Raw genomic sequence first — 21,565 nt, 5'->3', positions numbered from 1 at the left:
TTGTTTTCCGAAGAACTGCCAAACTGTCTTCCACAATAGTAGCACCATTTTACATTCCCAACAGCAATGAGTGAGTGTTCCTATTTCTCTGCATCCTCTCAAACACTTGTTATTTTCCACTTTTTTAATAGCAGCCATTCTAGTGGTTAAGAAATTGTTTCTCATTGTGGTTTTGATCTGCATATCCCTGATGGCTAATGATGTTGAGCATCTTTTTATGTGCTTTCTGGCCAGTTGTATATCTTCTTTGGAAAGAAGTTATTTGAATATTTTGCTCATTTTAAAATTTTGTTAAGTTGAAGATTTCTTTATATATTCTGGATTTTAAACCTTTATTGGATATGTAATTTCCAAATCTTTTCTCTCATTGTGTAGGTTGTTGCTTTACTTTCATGATAGAGTCTTTTTGAGATGCAAAAGGTTGTCATTTTTGTGAGGTCCCATTTATCTATTTTTTTCTTTTGTTGCTTGTGCTCTGGTTGTAAAATCTAAGAAACCATTGCCTAACATAAGGTCCCGAAGATGTTTCCCTACATTTTCTTCTAGAGTTTAATAGTTCTGCTTCTTATATTTAGGTCTTTGATCCATTTTGAGTTGAGTTTTGTATATGGTGTGAGGATGGGGGCCTCCTAATTTGTTTGCAAATGAAGATCCAGTTTCCCCAGCACCATTTGTTGAAGAGATTATTCTCTCACAATTAAGTGGTCTTTGCCTCCAATCAAAAATCAGTTGGCCGTAAAATTAATTCTATTCCATTGGTCTGTATACTGCCTTTGTGACAGTACCATGCTGTTTTGATTACTGTGGCTTTGTAATAACTTTTAAAATCAGGACGTGTGAGTCCTCTAACTTCATTCTTTTTTTTCAAGGTAAGGCTTGACTATTTGGGGCCCCTTTGCTTTCTGTAAAAATATAATGATTGGCTTTTCCATTTCTGAAATATTTAGTTTCCAGTCCATGAAAACAAATATCCTTCCATTTATTTAGGTCTTCTTTGATTTCTTTTAGCAATGTTTTGTAGTTTTCTATGTACAAGTGCTTTACATCCTTGGCTAATTTTTTCTCTAGATATTTGATCATTTTAGTTGCTATTGTACATGAATTTTATTTCTTGATTTCTTCTTCTAACTGTTCATTGCTTGTGTATAGACACATTACTGATTTGGGGGTATTGATCTTATACCCCGCCACATTGCTGAATTCACTTATTAGGTCTAGGAGCTTTGTTGTGGATTTTTCAGGATTTTCTCTATATAGGCTTATGTCAACTCCAAATAGGGAAAGCTGTATATCTTCCTTTCCAATTTGGACAATTTTTATTTCTTTTTCTTGCCTAATTGCTCTGGCAAGAACTTCCAGTACAAAATTGAAGAACAGTGGTGATAGTGGGCATTCTTGTCTTGTTCTTGATCAGAGGGAAAGCTTTCAGTCTCTCACCATTAAGTAGGATATTAGCTGTGGGTTTTTCACATATGCCCTTCGTCATGTTGAGGAAGTTTCCTTCTATTCCTTGTGTTCTGAGTATTTCTGTCAAGAAAGAGTGCTGAATTTTGTCAAATGCCTTTTCTGCATCAATTAAGATGATCATGTGCTTTTTTCCCCTTCATTCTGTTAATGTGGTGTATTTCAGTAATTGAATTCCTTCCACTGAACCACCCTTGCATCCCTGGAATAAATCGCACTTGATCATGGTGTATAATCCTTTTAATGTGTTGCTGGATTCAATTTATTAGTATTTTGTTGAGTATTGCATCCATACTCATGAGAGAAATTGGTTTGATTTTTTTCTTGCAGTGTCCTTATGTGGCTTTGGTATGAGGGTGATGTTGGTCTCATAGAATGAATTAAGGAGTGTTCCCTGCTCTTCAATTTTTTTTTGAAGAGTTTGAAAGAATTGGAGTTAAGTCTTCTTGGGATGTTTAGTAACATTCCCCTGTGAAGCTACCTGGTCCCAGGCTTTTCTTTGTTGGGAGGTTTCTGATGACTGATTCAATTTCTTTACTAATAAATGTTTGTTGAGATCTTTTATTTCTTCTTGTGTCAATGTAGGTAATTTGATAATTTCTAAGAATTTGTGCATTTTGTCTAGTTATCTAATTTACTGGCATACAGTTGTTCACAGTATCTATTTATAATTCTTTTTATTTCAGCAACATCAGCAATAATGTCTCCCTTTTCATTTCTGATTTTTGTTATTTGTATCCTCTCTCTTTTCTGTCAGTTTAGCTAAAAGCTTTGTTGATTTTACCAGTCTTTTCAATAATTCCCTTTGGTTTTGTTGATTCTATTGTTGTTGTTGTTGTTCATTATTTCATTTATATCCACTGTAATCTTTGTTATTTCCTTTCTTCTACTTGCTTTGTGTTTAGTTTACTCTTCTTTTTCTAGTGCTTCCAGTTTGAGGTTAGGTCTCTGATTTGAAGTCTTTCTTCTTCTTAATGTAAGCATTCAGAGCTATTGATTTGTCTCTGTGCACTGCCTTTGCTGTAGCCCGTAAGTTTTGATATATTGTATTTTCATTTTCATACATCTCAAGATATTTCCTAATTTTGCATCTGATTTCCTGTTTAACTCATTGTTCTAGTTTGCTAGCTTCTGGAATGCAATATACCAGAAACTGAATGGCTTTTTTAAAGGGGAATTTAATAAGTTGTTAGTTTACAGTTCTAAGGCCGAGAAAATGTCCCAATCAAAACAAGTCCATAGAAATGTCCAATCCAAGGCATCCAAGGAAAGATACCTTGATCCAAGAAGGCAGATGAAGTTCAGGGTTTCTATCTCAAGTGGAAAGGCACACAGTGAACATGGTCCGTTGAATTGACCCCTTTATCAATGTATAATGACCCCCCCCCCCCAAAAAAAAGTATATCACACCTAGCAATATTGAGTGGGGATTAAAGGACATGGCTTTTCTGGGATACCCAGCAGATTCAAACCAACACAGCCTCCAAATAGGGTGTTGTTGATAAAGACAAGAGGAGCCATTGGAATGAAAAGATGCTGTACCAGTAGAGTTAGCAACTGCTTTCTGCATGTTAGGGGTGATGGAGAGGAAGAGAAAGTGAGGCCAAGGCTTCTGGTTTGTATCATGATCTTTTCATAGCAGGGTTAAAGAATAATTTCTAAATTATTTTTCTTCCCATTTAAAGAATGCTCCTTAAAGTACACACAGGAACAGCCAGGTGTTTTTGCTTTTTCTAAATCCTGACTTTGTCACTCTCCACAGCTACCCACTTCCTTCCCCAGTGCCCAGCAGCTCAGACCGGCTGCCTTTTGGCATCGAGGAGAATGGGGGCACACCATTCGCCACCAAAGCTTCTGGAAGGCACCACCAGCACCAGCACCAGCACCACCACCAGCACCAACACCAGCACCACCCAAACTACGGCCTCTCGCTGACCCTGGAGAATAAAGAGGGACCTGCGAGATCCCCGAACTCCAGCTGCAAGTCCCTCACGAGTGAGTAGGGGAACACGGGGCTGGGCAGGGGTGATGGCAGAGGTGGCAGGGCATGGTGGCTTCATTCTCAGGGTAGCAGAGAACTACAGTGGTAGTGCTGGGTTCCCAGGTGGGGCAAGAGCCTTGTGCATTTAGGTAGAGGCAATTTAGGAATTAAGGTTTACCAGTAAACTCTGATTTCATTACAAGGTAACGCTTCTCTCTCTCTAGCTTATTCCTTAGCAGTTCTCTGCTTGTGCAAGTGTCCAGAGAAGTACTGGTTCATGTAATGGAAAGTTTCTACTTTCCTAATTACCAAAAAACCCATACTGCCCCATTTCTGATATTCCCACTTCTGAGAGCAAGGTGCTGTCAGGTAGAGCTATGCTCCCATCAGGGCACCGTTACCAGGTCCTGGTGTGAGACATACGGAAAAGAAGAGCAAGCCATTGGAGGCGTTGTTAGCAATATATCAGAGTGACTTTATATATGTTAAGTCTAATTTTAAAATGTGGGCTTGAATTTTGTATGTCTATTATTTTCTTTTATTTTTCCAGAAATTCACTTTTATTATATATTACAAAAGAACTGGTCTATGTCGGGTTGGGGGGTGGGGTGGGGAAAGAACTGGTTCTTTATCATATATGGTTTGAAAAGCGATGAAATACAGGCGAGAGTCCTGAGGTATCAATTCTCATTCTTACTGTTGAACCAAGTCCCCGCTGTCATCCTTAATTTTTCTCATCTATTGAATGGGCATGAGATGCTCTCCAAGGAATTGTCTAGCTTTGATATTTCATGAGTCTGTGAACTGGTGAAACAGGATGAGCCATTCAGCCTTCATCTATAGACCACTGGCAACAGTTCTGGGTTGGCTGAGCCAGCAAAGGAAACTCACTTGGTCTTAAAGAACCAGAAACTCTGTCTCCCCATCGCTATCCATGCTGCCCTCACCATGCTCCTGGCCACCTCTTTTCATACCTGGATCACCATGGCAGCCTCCTAAGAGAAATCCCCTCTGGCCCAGCTCCACATTGTGGCTGCCAAAGTAATAACACTGAATACACATCTGATCAGATTGCTTTCCTGCCTTAAAACCTTTCAGCAGGTTCTCCACTGTCCCGGGATAAAGCCCACACATGCCCTGGCCCCTCCCAAACCTCCTGACCCACCCCCCCAAACCGCCCCACATCACTATACTCCAAGGACACGGAATTACTCTCCAGTCACCAAATGCTGTGCTGTGTCCCAGCTCTGCCCTTTGCACCTGCTGTTCCCTCTGCCTGGAATGCTCTTCCCTACCCTGTGAGCTCCTACACAGCCTTCAAGGGCCAACTCAAATGTGAACTCTTCCGTGAAACTTTTCTTAGCACCCCTCCCCTGTTCTCAACTTTAGAATCTCTTCCTACTTGCTCCTCTAGCAATTAAATAAACCTTTACCACACTTATTGGGAGTATCTGTACCTGCATCATCTCCCCCACTAGACTAGAATTGTGTCTCATTCCTCTTTTTATCGTAGCTCCTCAGATCCTAACAGCTTGGCACAAGTTCTAATACATAATGAATAACGAATAGTTAATGAATATTTACTATATTAAATAATATATCATGCATTAATGGGTAAATTAAGCCAGTGGGAGGAGTGGTGGCCAACTGGTTCAAAGTGGTACAGAAATCAAAATCAGTGGATTTGATTTCAGAAAGCTAGCATGGTCTTTAAGGGCACGTTTCTATGCTACTTGGCCGCAACACCAATCTTTGCAGTGTACCTAATGCTTTTCCATTTATAAAGCATTCATATGTGAATGGTCTCATTCAATACTTACAGAGACCCTGCAGAATAAGGAACGTTATTTTCATTTTAAAATGGCTCAGGGGCTCAGAGAATAAAGCAGCTTGCCCAGGGCTCATCCGTGGTGGGTGGTAAGGGGGTGGCTAGGCCATTTAAACTTTGGCACTAGACGTTCTCGCCCTTATCAGCTGGCATACGATCAAAGGGTGGAGGAGGAGGAGGAGGAGGCCAGCAGGAAGGGGTCTGGGGGACGGTCGGGCTCTGGGGGACGGTCGGGCTCTGGCGAGCATCCTTCATCACCTGACCCGGCTGTGCTTTCCATCTTCCCGACCATCGGGCCGCTTTGTAGAACGGAGTCCAGGGGCACCTGCCCTCTTCAGCGAAGCCGCTGCCCAGCTGAAGAAGCTGGAACTGGAGACAGCGAAGGCGGCCGCGCCCTGGCCGGCCCTGCACATCAACATCAACAAGGTGGGTGGGCGCTCTGCAGGGGAGCACGGACTCCCGGCTCTTGTCAACGTCTGATCATCGCCCTTGCCTGTCCTCTCAACGGTGGGCTCCTGCCGTGGTGGGGTTTCTATGCAATATTCCTTGATTTTTTTGTTCGGAAGATCTTTTAGGAGCAAAACATTGACATGTCTTTTTGGGGTGAATTACAGCAGCAGGCCTTGCCCGCGGTGCTGAGGGCAATAGGTTGGATCTATTAGTGGCCTCTCCTGCCTTCTAGACCAAAAGCTCCTTGAGGGCAGGGTCTGCAGGTACCTCTTTCCATTTCCTCCTCCCACTCCCTCGGGTAATGCCTGGCACATGGTGCATGCTCAGTATCTGTTGATGGAAGGCAGGGAGGAGGGTGAAGGAGGAAGGGGCAGAGGGAGGGACAGGACAGAAACCAAGCTCCTTTTTAGCTACACCTGTTCTTACATCCGAGTGGGCAGCCTCCTAAAAGCCAGACGTATAGAATGCCGGGGTTGGGTTTGACTGGTCAGTTAGTTCAAACTTCTCAATATCTGAGACCAGAGGAAGGGCAGTGAGTTTCTCAGGGTCACACAGCAAGGGTATACACCATGCTCTTTGCCTTTGGACGTACTTCTTCATCTTCTAACCAGGGTTTCTTAACCTCAGCGCAAATGACATTTGGGGCCTGATAATCCATTGTTGCAGGGTGGGGAGGGCTGTCCTGAGCATTGTAGGTTATTTAGCAGCATCCCTGGCCTCTACCCACCAGATGCCATTGGGTGGCATCCAGTCGTGACAACCAAAAATGCCTCCAGACATTCCCAAAATGTCTCCTGAGTGGCAAGATTGCCCTAGTCGTACATCTTTATTTTTTTAATCCACAAAGGAATAGCCTTCTTTACTCGTGGTTTGTTTCTTCCACTCTAATGCTTAGTTTTGCCTCTTTGCAAGAGGAATAGGAAGGAGTCAGAAGAATTGACCCGGGAGGCTCACCTCCTTGCCTGTACTGGAAGCGTGGGCAGGTGGCACCTCCTGGCTGGCTGTGCTCCCCCCTGAGGCAGCTGTCTGAGTCCATTTAGCCCTCTAGGCTATCTCAGAAGACGCTTCCTCACAAGTACCCCTGTACCCCAAGTCTCTCACTGCAGCAGGGTCAGGAGGGAAGCTTGAAGTCCTTTTGATCACTAAGTAGCCCTAACATTATCCTTAGTTTTCAAAGACCTGCTCATCCACTTTTTCTTCCTTATCACCTCTCTGATGCCCACTTAGAAAGAATCCCTCTCCCAGGGTGGCATGTGCATTCATTCCATCACAAATCTTTCTTGAGCAGGCCTGTAGGAGGCACTGGGGTGCAACCCAATATATCATGTGCCCCTTGGAGCGGCCTTCTTTCTCTTAGCTTCTTGGTTTTCCATTATTTTCTTCTGCAATACACACAATAAATGGTTTTAAGGGGGACCTACTTAAAGTTTAACAAAATCCAAAAATGTTTTGCAAAGAAATACAGCATACAGTGCAGGAGAGAACGCACAAGCTCTACAGCTGTAATAGCCAGGATTGTTGGAGGGATATCAGCAAAAGTGGCTTATTCTGGGTGAAGACATAACTGAAACAGGCTGTGGGTTTCCCTGGAGCTCAAGCTGTAACTCCCCTCCTATCTCCTCCACTCAAAGAAATGCAACAGTAAGCCAAGTAAGCTAGGGTGATGTGATTATTCAGATAACCTTGACTTTGTCCTAACACTTAAGCAAAGTGTATTTATCCAAAGTTTGATTCTTTTTTTTTTTTTGGTGGGGTTGGGGGGCAGGTTGGAGGTGGTGGCTGGGAATCGAACCCAGGTCTCCTGCATGGCAGGTGAACATTCTACCACTGAGCCACCTGTGCACCCCAAATGATTCTTTATCATTAATAAATATTCCTTACAACAGACCCCCCCACTTCCCCAACTCACTGTGTTATTACAATTGGGAAGCACTGATTTGGATGACTTTTAAGGGTTTTTACCAGCCCAAGTTCTGGAATCCTCTAGTTCTTCCAGGGTTTGGCTAACTTCCTATTCTTGATTTAATGGTGAGAAGTCATTTTCACTGCCAATTCCAAACTTGTACCCAAAATTAACACAGGAATGTAAATCTCATCCGATTTCAAATGTGTCAACAGTTTGTAAGAACAATTTAAATATGCTTCTGATCATTTCTTTATCCCCAAACAGATGGACTCTTTCCAACTATAATAGTATCAAAGCCCAACTGTCATTCATTTATGTATGCTGAAATCTGCATTTCCATATTGAAGGATAAAGTATCATTCAACAGTTCAATTTGATTGTAAAATACAAAATATGGTTATAAAAGCAAGAGAAAGCACAACATTCCCCAGAGCCATCCTCCAGGCTGGAATGTGGTCTTGTAATCCAGGCCTTTAGTGCTCGTAGAAAATACAAACAAATTCTTATGGTGATGCAAAAATTCTCCAAAATTTACATTGGCCTTCACCCGAGTCACCGGGTAGGGCTGGCCATTATCGGTCTTGCTTTGTCCACATCTAATAGGAACAAACGAACTGAAATTTTATGTCCAACAAACAGTTTAAAATGAGTAACTTCAAGGGGAAAAATCGATGCTGAATGCCCATTCTTTTCTTATTTCAGCAGTGTTCAATCTTTAAAAATAGCTATTTGGTCATTACTGTCAGCCTAACTGTATCCCTGTAAGCAATTGTCAGAAGTCTCAGATGGGCTTTAGAACCAATTTAATTCCTACATCCCAGCATATCATTCTAAAAAAGTAAATCTAATTTAAAAATTACCTCATGATGCACCACTGAAAACACCAATTCAAATAGTAAACAAATATCTTAAAGTAACTGGATTTACCAACACAGGATAAATTCTCCTAAGGCCATCCCGTAAATCTCATCTTTCAAAATAACTGAGTTACTCGCTTGCCTAAAGGGGAATGCTGAGTTTCTCAGGAGAAGGAATTCAGCCAAACAAGCCAGTTTTCTTTATACCCAACTTGACAGTTTAGGATCGCTAGTGTCCTTGTAGCCTTTTTCAGTTATATTTTCTTTTCTAACCATGGGATCTAACATGAAAGTGCCTTTTGTAAAGCACTTTCATATTTTTTTTTCTCTCATTTCTCATTATCCTAACAATCTTATGAAGAAGGAAACTGAGACTCAGAAAGGGTAAGGGGAACCAGTATCTTCAGACCTCTGGCTTTGGAGTCAGCCAGTCTTGGGTCTGAATCTTGGGTCTTCTGCTTATTTCCTGTGTGACCTTGGGCAAATGTCTTGCCATCTCTCTGCATGGTTTGGTTTTTCTCATCCATAAAATGGGCATAACCTCCAAATGGATAATTAAATGAGAGGATTCAATGATGCATGAAGTGTTCAGCGATTGACCCCATGGTAAGCTCTCAGTAAATATTAGCTACTGGCATTATTTTTAGTTTTATCATTCTCATTCTCATCTTTTTTATTTTTATTCTTATTTTTTTAGCAAGGGAAAGAACTGAGAAGCAAATCCAGGTTTTCTGTCTCTGTTTATCTTGCAATTACATGAAACTGCTGAGCTCTGCTGACTCTCCCAAATGTTCCTCCAGGTGTTTAGAAGTGCCAGTAGGAAACTGTATACTGTGTTCTCTTTCTTTATTAAATAATGTCACCCAGTCAATTGCCTTCTTCTGTTAGGGCATTTATAATACTCTTGCTGTGTGTACCAAGGTGCTCAATAAGGATTTTTGAATTAGTGAATGAAATTGATTTTTGAATTTACAGAATTTAAGGCCTGGAGTATTTTATTCTTGCTCTAGTACATTTTGGCATACATGTCATATTTAGTTTTGGTAGCAAATCAATTGGTTTTCAGCAATCCTATGACCTGTATCTTTCTTATTAAACACGTGTCTTCCAATAATAACTATATAATCACCTTCTTCGTCAGTAGGTGTTTATTGAGCATCTACTATGTGCCAGATACCATATTAGCACTGGGAGAGGCACTGACCACGGCAGGCACTGTTAGCAATAAGACATTGTTTCCCAATGTGTATATGTGTGCACTGAAGTTGCTTTCAGATTATGCATAAAAATGAGTATTTTTTTATTTCAATAGCTAATCAATTATCTTACTATTTATTATAATAAACATAATAGTCACCAAGCCTATGATTTCAAAGATGTTACTGCTTAGGACACAGTTACAATAGGCGCCACCAAGAAATCTGCCTTAACTGGATTGTGTGGATTATAGGTACAGGTTCAGTTAATACGTGGGATAAGGTTAAAACAACAAAGATAGTGTCAAATTGCTGACATCTGAGACGTTCTCCAATGAGGCGACATCGATACAAATCCCATGTTGCTGAGAATCACACTTTTCAGTTTATCGTAAAAATACCAGTGAATATTTTGCACTCTCTCCCTTGACCCAACAAGACACAGAATTGAATTTTTGTACGTAGGAGGTAGCGGGTTATAATAAAAAGAACACGGGGCCAGATGCAGAAGGTTTGATGCTTGAGTCCTGGCTCCCCCACTTTCTCTAACCTCAGTGCTCTGGAAAAGCCGCCTCCTCTCTTTGAAACGTCCCCTTGTCTTCTGCCTAGGGTGCTCTCCCCACTTCCCAAAAGAATGAGATGATAGGATTGTAAATCCTTCCCAAATAGGAAGGCACTGGTACAAATGTAAGGTGTTGGTGACAGCCGGGATCCTATTTTTAGGTGTATATGTTATTTTTCGGCTGTGATTGTTGGGGAACGTTACTATTCGTGTTGTCTTTCTTTGTTGACAATCTGCTGCGTGTATTTTGGTTCATCCCAGGCTGAAGAAAAGAAAGTTTCTGAGAAGACCCTTCAGACCCCACTCCTGCCTTCCCCGGTGGCCGATCACGTGAAGTGTAACATCCTGAAGGCCCAGCTGGAGGACGCGTCCAGGGTGAGCGCCCAGGTGTGTGGAGCACACGTGTTCCTTAGATTCCCACCTCACTGGATTCCCCACTTCACAGATTTCCTCCACGCCAAATAGAAGAAAGAACCCTAGAGAACCGGGACCAGTCGGCGTCCAATCAGGAGACAGGAAATTCACCCGCTGTATGAACAGAGAGTTTAACGTAAAAAATATTCTTAACTGATGTACAATTTTTAATAAGGTAGCTGAAAGGGCAAGAGGGGAATTCTAAAGCAGGGGTTCCCAAATCACGTGGAGGGCTGAGCCCCTTCCCCAGAGGTTCAGGCAGTCGGGGTGGGGCCCCTGAATTTGCATTTCTGAGGAGCTCAGAGGAGCGCCCTTGGGGTGACCCCACTTGAAGGGACCGGAGGTAGCAGCTGCAGGAAGCACTTTTCATCCCTGGAGCTGAGGGAATAAAGGGAAGAGCCTGTAATTATTAACATTTACAAGCGTAGAGGGGAACCCCGTGGAGCTGAAATGCAGGCTTCTGAGGTGGGGGCGCTGCACCGCCCGTGCCTGTCGCAGCTCGGAGAACGAGACCGAGTCCCGGGACCGGGACCCAGGCTCTGAGGAGGGGACAGATCTGGTGCCGATTTATCGGAGATGGATCTGCTTTGGAAAATGACAATCCCGAGCCAGGTGCTGCTGCGGGAGGGAACAGCCGCTGCTGGGGTAAAATTGGACGCGGGGGGTGACTCGTAGGAGCAGAAAGTGGACGGGAAGTTAACAAGTCCCTCGCCCACGTGCGCCCCCTATTGGCAGACCCTTTCACGGACCCAGCCGGCAAAGCAGAGATGAGGTTTGCAGGGTGCCAGCCCCAGCTCCACAAAGTAGAGTGTGGACGTTTAATAACTACCACAGATCTCCCCGCTTGTACCCTTTGCAGACGTCACTGTCACTGGTTGATCACAAGCCCTCTTTCCCTCTAACCCTAATTGCAGCCTCAGAGACCTTTTCTTCATGGTGTTCCAAGGAGATCCCACCGCTTGATCAGAGCTGAAATTCATTTGCCATCCTTGCTCTGAAAGTGCTATATAAAAAACTATAGCTTGCCTGTGATTTCATTAGAAAAATACATAACTCTCTTCTGCATTCCTCATGAACCTAGCATCTCATGAACCTAATATCTGTGTGTATGTGACCTGGGATAAAGCAGATATTCAGTAATTTCTTAATATTATTATTCCCATCTATGTTTGTAGTCATCGGAATAATTTAGATCCTCCAGAAGATACTTTGAAAAACAAGAGAAAGCTTACAAAATATCTTCAGTTTTTGCGGTTGTGACCTGCGCGTGAAGGAATGAGATATAGAATATAAGCTTCAAAGTCAGACAGAGTTCAAATCTCTGTTTTGCCAGTTATCGGCAGTGTCACTTTAAGCTTGTTTTTGAACCTCTCTGAGCCTCAGTTCTCAGTGTTCTCGTGTGTAAAATGGGGTTAATAAGATCTACCATCTTGGGTTTTTGTAAGGATTAAGTGTGCTAGTCCACTTACTTCGAGATGGCCAGATGGACTTCCGTCACAAGGTCAGTTATAGCAAAGCAATATTCACAACTGTTCTTTGCTTTAATTCTGTCTTCATAGTTTTAAAGTTTCTTGTTTTTATGCTATCGCAAAACAAGTAAAACGAACACATGTTTTAGAATTTACAAATATTATGGTATTATGTATGTTAGAAAAAGAAAACCCTCTCATGTTCCCAGGCTGCATGTTTTCATCTTTGGAAGAGCCCATGTTTCTGCTTCTGTGTAGTGTACCTGAAATATCTCATTTTGTAAAATGTAACAAAGAGATGAGAAATGGGTAAGAAAGAGTAAAGGAAAATCTCCTGTCCAAACAAGTCTGGTGGAAGGCCATGGAAGCAGGAAAGGAGAAAGGGATAGGGGGCGGGGGGGTGGAGGGGTGTAGAAATTAATGAATTTGGGGGCAGTGCTTCCCAAGATGTTGTAAAGAGCCCAGCCCCACAAGATGTCCCCTGGTCATTATGGAAATGCAGTGCGCACTCTCAGAGAGAGTCACACTGCACATTAGCATCTTATAGGTTCTGAGAAGTCCTGCAGGAAAGAAGCCGCTTTTGCTTTGTTTCCTGCCTAATTGACCATTGAACCCTTTTGAACAGCAACTCGCACTGACATCTGTAGTTCTGGTGTTTCTAGGAACACAGGAACATGCCTTGCAGGAACTCTGCTCTAGAATGTTATCTGAGGTTGTGAAGATGGGGTGGGGTGGGGTAGGGAGGTGGTTGATCGCCACCAGGGGCTTACATCTTCATTCCAGATTAACATCAGTGCAGAGTAAGAGTGTAAGAAAGGAAGCAGGAGTCAAGCACGCCATCTAAGAAAGGCTTTCATCCGAGAGGAGGGCTGAATTCACAAGTGGGCAACCCTGGCAGGCTGATCTCACTGTGTCTTCCAAACCCATGTCCTTGAAATCTTTGCTCAACCTGTATTTAGAACAGAGTCTGAGCTCTCTACTTTGTATTGGGTGTGAGGGCCACAGGCTACTGCATCCCCCCCTTTGACTTCCAGTGTGGGATCGGCCAGCCTGGCTGGCTGAGTGGGTGTCCCATCCTCCCCCAACATTTCTTTCTGGGACTTTGCAGAAGGAGGAGAACAAGGCTCTGATGGAAATCAAAGACAGTGGCATAAATCCTCCCAGGCCTGTAAACTGGTGTGAAAAGACATTCCAAATTCCTTTGCAAACTATTAAGTGTTATGTGGGCATAAAGCTGATGATTATTTCTGATCTAAAATGTGAGGAGAGGGATTAAACTGTGGGTTTGGCTTTTCCCACAGCAACCCTTTCTCATTCAAGCATGAGCTGGCACATAGCAGGTGCTCAATAAAAGCATGAATGCAAGAACTGATTGCCTTTGAATGATTAGGTCTCAAACCCCACAGTGGGGAATGACTCTAGAAAACATTTTTGTTGTTATTGTTAACATATATAAATACAGGGGCAAAATTTCTTCCTGTGTACTTGATGTACTTCCTCTTTGATCCGCCTTCACATTTCTATAATTCTTTGAATGTAGGAGACTTGAAAACATTTTTTGCATGACAAGATGCTCAGTTTTGACTAACCTGTTTACTTTAACAGGTTGGAAAAGAGGAGTCAACGTTTGTAAATCTCAATAAGAAATCCAGTCTTCAGGACGCTAACGTAAGGTCTGTTGCTTCTTGTTTGCATGGGGGAAATGATATACTCTGTGTCAGCGACATTATCCTATAACCTTGCCCATGAGAACATTTGCTAATAAAATCAGAGAGGATAAATAAAACTGAGAGAATATGAGCCTAGACAGATAGAAAAAGACGGACTTAAACAAGTGTCTTTCAGCCTCAGAAATGCTACTGTTTTAGTTGCCTGGGCTACTCAAGCAACTACTATGCAGTGGTTTGGCTTCAGCAATGGGAATTAATTTGCTCATGGTTTTAAGGCTAAGAGAAGCTCTAAATCAAGGCATCATCAAGGCGGTTTTCTTACCAAAGACAGGTATTCTGGAGCTGGCTGCTGGTGATCCTTGGACCTTGGCTCCCCTGTCATATGGCAAGGCACATGGCAGCCTCTCTGTTCTCTTCCAGGTTCTCTTAAAGTTCAGCTTCTGGCTGCTCCTTGTGTCTTTCTCTCTATTTGAGTTTCATTCTGCTTAAAAAGGATTCCAGTAACAGGATCAACACTTATTCTGATTGAGGTGGGCCACACCTAAACTGAAGGAACCGCATCAAAAGGTCTGGCTTAACAAGGCGCTCACACCCACAGGAATGGATGAAGTTTAAGAACATGTTTTGGGGGAAACATACAGCTCCAAACCACCACATTTTGATATTCTCCATTTTAATATTTTTACCTGTTGTACTAAAGAAGAAATCACGTTGGATTGTCTCTCAGGCATATAGATCTGACCTTGTCGTTCTCCTGCATTGTCTTTTAAAGGCTCCGCTCTGCTTTGAGGGTGCAGTCCGTACTCCTTAACTAAGCACAGGAGGCCCTTCACCGCCTGCCTTCTGCTTACCCTGCGGCTCTGTCCTCTCTCTTGGATGTGGCAGCCGTACTGAGTTACTTGCAGTGCTGGAACCACATGTGATTTTTAAAGCCTGTAGTTCTTCCTGCCTCCCCACCCCCCACCCTCTTTCACATCCACTACCCCCAACCCAAAGGAAACCATTTCTTTCTTCTCCATCTCACCAAAAGCAGAAATTCCTCCCTCCAGACCACCAGGCCCATCAACCACCTTGACCATCTCCCAACACAGGTCAGGGGCTGGCGGGGTGGGGGGTTGTCTTCTATAGTAGAGTTTCCTATCATGGCTCCGAGCACCAGGGCATCTGAGTCTCCTGTTAGAAATGCAGATTTGTTCATCCTACTCCAGAACATTCAGATCCTTGGGGGCAGGTGGGAGGGAGGAAGTGGGGACAGGAATGGGCATTTCAGCAAGTGCCTCAGGTGATCTAGGATCTAAGCCCTGGGGGATTCTTAAACTAGATGCTAAAAATTTAAACACTCATTGTTCTAAATCACCTTACAGTTCCCAAATCCATGTTCTTGGTACATACCTAGCTGCCTCTTGAACTTTTCGAAACCTTAATTCATCTCTTCTCATCCCACCACCATACCCCTTCATCTGTTTTCTGGCCTTGGTTAATACATCATAGTCTACCCATTACCCGGGTCTGAAATCTGGGAGTCCTTTACTCTCCTCTACTTCACTCCTCCTCTACTTGGCAACCAGGTCCTGTCAAGTGTGCTCTCATATTCTCTCTAACATCTATCCTCTCCTCCTCAGGATCTGCCTACTTTTGGTTCTCATCACCTCTCTCCTGAATTACTACTTCCATCAGTCTCCTAAAATACTCTTGGCCTCCTTGTTGTTTCAGGGATCTTTCTAAAATGCTAGTCTGACTATGCCACTCCTTTGATTAAAACCCTTAGCGACTGCCATTGCCTTGGTTGTAGACTCCCTAACCCAGTGTCCGAGGCTTCTCGTGATCTGGCCCCCACTTTCCTCTCTAGTCTCAATCCCCTGCTATTTCCCTGGGACTTCACTCCTTAGCAGTTCCAGTTATCTTGCTTTCTGCTAATTTCCCACTGTGTCTTCCCGCATAGTGGTCTTCTTTCTGCCTGTGAAGCTTTCCCAGATACCAAGTGCTCCACCCAACCCAAGTCTTGAGCTGCCCCATTGGACTGGAAGTTCTTCCAAGGACCATGTTCAGTTTATTGTAGGGTCCAAGCTTGAGGAAATCATGAGCCTAGAATACATTGACTCCAAGTCCTTATCTGCTCACTTACACAGTCATTCAACTAACATTCACTGGGTACTGGCCACATACCGATCGCCATGCTAGGAACTGAACATAAGAGAAAACGAAGGCCCCAAAGTGTTTATTGATGGCCAGAGCTCTCTTGCTGAGGACCTTAACTTGTTTTGGTGTCCCTTTTATCCCAAAGGGTATTATTGGTTTTTTAAATAAAATGAGGCATGATCATCACAAAAATGTATTAAAGCTTTTTCTTAAAATACTGTTTTGTGTAGAGCCCAATGGTTATCTTGAGAAAATATAAAAGTGAAACTTGATTTTTAGCATTTTCACATGTCCATAGAGATAAGATATGTTTTGATAATGCATTTTTTAATATGGTCATTAAAAGCAGGGATTCAAGGTCATGGAAAGATTTCTTAAAGCTGCAGAAGAACATTTCATTCTTGTAAACAATCTGCAAAAGAACATACAAACAACAACAGAACGGTTGACACCAAAAGGTTAACGGTGGTTATCTCTATGGTCTTATTCCTGGGTGGTTAACGTGATTATAATCTTCATGGCCTGATCTTTTTCACACTAAATACTCTCACTCTTTTTCTTTTCTTTTTTTAAAAATATATTCTGTGCTATGTTTAAAATATCATAGCTACCCAGGGGATGGGAGGGTAGTTCAGTCGTAGAATTCCCACCTGCCATGCAGGAGACCCAGGTTCAATTCCTGGCCCATGCAGGTCCCAAAAACCAGAACCAAACAAACCAACAAAAACAAACCAGCAAACAAAAATTCCACAAATGGTGCTGCAGTAGCAGGATACTCATGGAAAAAGAATGAAATGTGACCCCCACCATATAGCATGCAAAAAAGAAAATAAATCACAGCTCCCATATTACTTGAAAGTAAAGGTGGGTTATCCAGAAGTTTTTTGGTGTCTTTTTTTTTTTTTAAAGAAAGAAAGACAGAGAAGGAAGGAAGGATGGAAGGAAGGAAGGGAGGAAGAAAGGGAAACATCTTTAAACATTTTCTTATTTTATTATATTTTGTTTGTTTTTTACATGGGCTGGGGCCGGGAATCGAACCGGGGTCCTCCGGCATGGCAGGCAAGCACTCTTGCCCGCTGAGCCACCGCGGCCCGCCTTTTTGGTGTCTTTTTGCTCTTTTATTTTGGCAAAACATAGTTATGAGCCAAACCCTGATATGGGGGCTGGGGGGAGGGGTTATTTTGTCCAGGGAAGTTTTATGCAGTACCCCAATTGCTATCTTTTCCTTGCTGTGATTTTTTTTTTTTTATTACTTTTTTGCTTTAGATTTCTATGGTACTATATTTATAATTATATTTAAAAAATAGAGGAAGAGGAGGAAAAAATGGTCTTCTTGATTATTAATGTTATTAAAGTATAAATTAGCTGCAAAAGGAGTCCCTATGGCAAAAATAAGACCATAAAACTTTGTGTGTGTGTGTGTGTTATGTCTCTAGAAGCCCCATTCCCATACGCGTGGAAACTACCCAACCAGCTGTGGAAAAGCCGGAAATCAAGCCTCCCCGAGTGAGGAAGTTAACAAGACAATACAGTTTGTGAGTTCTGTACTGCTGGTTTTTCCATTATAGCAGCAAAGATGTTGCTAAATGTTTGGTCATAAATGCTTCCTAGCCCTCGCACTGTTCCCAGAGAGCCATCTCCAAAATTGAGTTTATTTCCAGTTTACTTCATAATGGGACTAAGCCTTTCTCCTTAAAAACATAATATAGTTGGTATATGTATTAATGACCTACTGCTGTGTGACAAATTATGCCAAAATTTAGCAGCTTAAAAACATGTATCATCTCCCAGATTCTGTGGGTTGTGAGTATGCGGATGGTGGAACTGGTTTTTCTGTGTTGGGTTCTCCCAGGGCTGTGGCCAGGGTAGGAACTGGGGGCTGTGGTCTCTGGCACGCTGCTGCTTGAGGGCTGTTGGATTGATGGCCTCTGTTCCTTGTCACCTGGGCCTCTCCAGCTTTTTTGTTTTTATTTTTATTGAGAAATCTTCGCACACATCCAGTCCATACATGGTGCACAATCAGTGGCTCACAGTATCATCACATAGTTGTGTATTCATCACCATGATCATTTTTAGCTCATTTGTCACTCTAGAAAAATAAATAAAAACAAAAAAACTCATACCTTCCCATACCCCTTAACCCTCCCTCTCGTTGACCACTAGTATTTCCATTTGCCCAATTTATTTTACCCTTTGTCCCTCCTATTATTTATTTATCTTTTATCCATATTTTTTTTACTCATCCATCCATACCCTGGATAAGAGGAGCAATAGACCCAAGGTTTTCACAATCACACAGTCACATTGTAAAAGTTATATTGCTATACAATCATCTTCAAGAATCAAGGCTACTGGAACACAGCTTAACAGTTTCAGGTACTTCTGTCCAGCCACTCCAATACACCATAAACTAAAAAGAGATATCTATGTAATACGTAAGTATAACCTCCAGGATAACTGCTCAACTCTGTTTGAAATCTCTCAGCCACTGACACCGTATTTTGTCTCATTTCTCTCTTCCCACTTTTTGGCAAGAAGGCTTCCTCAATCTCTTCACGCTGGGTCCTGGCTCATCCTGGAATTTCTGTCCCATCTTGCCAGGGAGATTTACACCCCTGGGAGTCATGTCCTACATAATGGGGAGGGCAGTAAGTTCACTTGCTGCTTTGTCTTGGAGAGAGAGGCCCCATCTGAGCAACAAAAGAGGTTCTCTGGGGGTGACTCTTAGGCCTAATTTTTAAGTAGGCTTAGCCTAGCCTTTACAAGAATAAGTTTCATAAGGGCAAACCCCAAGATCGAGGACTCAGCCTATTGATTTGATTGTCCCCACTGCTTTCAAGAATATCAGAAATTCTCCAAATGGGAAAGTTGAATATTTCCTTCTTTCTCCTCAGTCCCCTAAGGGGATCTTGCAAATACTTTTTTATTTTTTTAAATACCAAAAAACACGTAACAAATGCAAACATTCCTCTTGCAAAAACTTCTTTATTCACTGTCCAAAGACAAACCTAGACAAACCAACAAAGTCTCATGCCCTATTCAATATTCCATGTACTGATGGTATTCAACTAACGTGACCATACAATTAAAATTAGGAAATGCACTACCCAAAATATAAATTTTGCCCTAAATAAACATCTCTCCCTTTGGTCTCACATAGAAGTTGAAGTTTTAAAATATAGACCATATCATCCTGTATTCTGATATACCTTAGTCCTATCCAGAGCAGCTTCATTCATATCTCTGCTCAAAGTCTGATCACTGTTTCAACTTTTTAAACAGTTCCTATATGGGGTCCTGCTGACTTTCAAAGCTTCAGAACGCTAACTCTGAGTTGCAGGTGTCACATAAATACCCGAAGTTTCTCTCCAGCTTTCTTCATCAGAGAAAGCACATGTTGGGTGTTGGATGGTATCCCCTAATATCCATGTCCACCTAGATTCTGAGAATATGACCTTATTTGAAAATAGGGTCTTTGCAATGCCATTAGTTAAGGATTAAGGTGAGATAATATTCTATTAGGGTGGGCTTTAAATCCAGTATCTGATGTTCTTAAAAGAAGACAAGAGAACCCAGAGAGAAACAGGGAGAAGGCCATGTGAAGACAGAAGCAGAGATGAGGCAGCTGCAAGCCAAGGAATGCCAGCAACCACCAGAGCTAGGAAGAGGCAAGGAAGGGTTCTTCCCTCGAGCCTTGAGCATGACCCTGCAGGCACCTTCATTCCACACTTCTAGCCTCCGGAGCTGTGAGAGAGTAAATTTTTGTTGTTTAAGCCATTTCGTGGTAGTTTGTATTGGCGCTTTAGGAAACTAAGATCCCACACAAGAAGAGCCGGCGGGGGCGGGGGGGGGGGGCTGACGAGACAAGAGTCACTGTCTTTTGTAACCTAATCGTGGAAATGCCATCTCGTCACGTTTGCCGTATCCTGTTCATTCCAAGCAAGTCACTGGGTCCAGCACATGTTCAAAGGGAGGAGATCACACAAGGCCATGAACATCAGGGGGCAGGATTTTTTTGGGCCATACCAGAAGCTGCCTGCCACAGATGTTTGTGAAATGGTAGCATAATCTGTCATCAGAGCCAGAGCTAATCACTGAGCAACACTGGGAGCTGGTGAGAGCGGGGGTTGGGTGCGGTAGGGGGTAGGGTTGGGTGCGGTGGGGGTCGGGGGATGGGGAGAACCATGTCCCAAAGCGTTCCAGAAACACCAGGGCTCAGCCACCCCATTCAGCTTGACGAAACTGTAGCGGCTACACTGTGCACAGGCTGTTATAGACATTGTAGGGGAAGAATGAAATGACTTGTCAGTTCTCATCCAGGGACTCACAGTTTTTTGTAGGGAAAGACAGAATTGCAATTAATTGCAATCCAAAGAAGGCAGCTAAATGCTGTCCAGAGGGAGGTGGTGGTGGATATAAGAGTAGCAGTCCCCTACTCCGTGGTCGCTCCCGTTTCTTGACCCTGGCTTTGGTCCAGGCACTGGGCCTGTGTGTGTCATTGGCCAGAGAGCTGCAAAGCGACCTCTGGGCGTGCCTTGGTTTTCCAGGGCTGCCCTAGCAAAGGACCACAAACGCAGTGGCTTCGACCACAGAAATGTGTTCTTTCACCCTTCTGGATGCCAGATGTCCTCAATCAAGGACAGTGCCGCAGCCCTTCTGGGACCTGCAGGGGAGAACTTCTGTGCCTCTTCTAGCTACGGTGTTTGACGCCAATCCTTGGCTTGTAGCCGCCTCACATGGTGTTCTCATCGTTTCTCTGTATCCAAATTTCCCTCTTCTAAGGACACCAGTGATATTACATTAGGGGTCCCCCTAATTGCATCTCCAAAGACTTTATTTTCAGATAAGGTCACACTTACAGGAGGCAGGACGGGGTAGGTAGTACTTGAACATATATTTTTAAAGAGCACAATTCAACCCATGACAGGGTGCAATGGAATATGTGTTTCTGTTGTGTATCTGTATGTGTGGGGGTGGGTTCTGGAGTGGGAAAGGCCTCTGAGTCCTGCTAGTTTACAGCTATAACCTCTTGGGAAGATGACTCTTTGAGGCTCTGTTTCTTCATCTGTAAAATGGGTGAGATGATCCCTCCTCCTGAGGGATTTTATGAGGCTTAGCATGAGATAATGTGGGTGGAGCCCTTAGCTAGGGATCCGCCCATGGGACCAGTTAGTTCCCCTTACTTTCTTCTCTGGGGCCTGGAAGATTCTGAGAAAAGGTCAAGTTTTGGGGATACGCGAAGTGCAAAGTGTAGGACAGGGAGTGTAACTCCAGGGGCAGTTCTCATGCCATCCCATCACAGACCTGTCACTTGCAGCTTGAGAAAAGAAGGCCATGCGTGGACTTTTTAAGGACAGACATAGTCTACCTTATAACATTAGTAGAAACTCCTGGACAGTATAACCACTGCCTTTCCCAGGAAAGCCAAAGTGAGTGAGGTGGAAGTAATTAACAGTCCTAATGATCTGTGGGTCTCGTTAAACCAGGAAGTCTGCTCCCCCAAGAATACTGCTGGCAGGAATGGCCTTTCCTTTTACATTTTGAAAGTCAAAATGTTATCATCACCCATTTGGGATGTGTAATTATGTTGGAAACAATTACTGATACTTGGTCTGGAGGAAAGAAAATG

The 21,565-nt window shown here is 43.1% G+C and overlaps 1 protein-coding gene across 1 annotated transcript in view; it reads left to right on the top strand.

The window, feature by feature from the left end:
- EPB41L4B (erythrocyte membrane protein band 4.1 like 4B) overlaps positions 1-21,565 on the top strand; it is a 162,177-nt gene that overhangs the window by 108,713 nt on the left and 31,899 nt on the right. Inside the window, exons 16-20 of the mRNA XM_077141445.1 lie at positions 3,227-3,459; positions 5,581-5,699; positions 10,506-10,631; positions 13,733-13,800; positions 17,373-17,471. Of these exons, the coding sequence (XP_076997560.1) occupies positions 3,227-3,459; positions 5,581-5,699; positions 10,506-10,631; positions 13,733-13,800; positions 17,373-17,471 (645 nt within the window). The remainder of the gene's footprint in view (positions 1-3,226; positions 3,460-5,580; positions 5,700-10,505; positions 10,632-13,732; positions 13,801-17,372; positions 17,472-21,565) is intronic.

This window comes from Tamandua tetradactyla, chromosome 2, assembly GCF_023851605.1.
Source record: "Tamandua tetradactyla isolate mTamTet1 chromosome 2, mTamTet1.pri, whole genome shotgun sequence".
In the NCBI taxonomy this organism is placed as follows: domain Eukaryota; kingdom Metazoa; phylum Chordata; class Mammalia; order Pilosa; family Myrmecophagidae; genus Tamandua; species Tamandua tetradactyla.
This window is presented reverse-complemented; position numbering and strand designations above follow the sequence as displayed.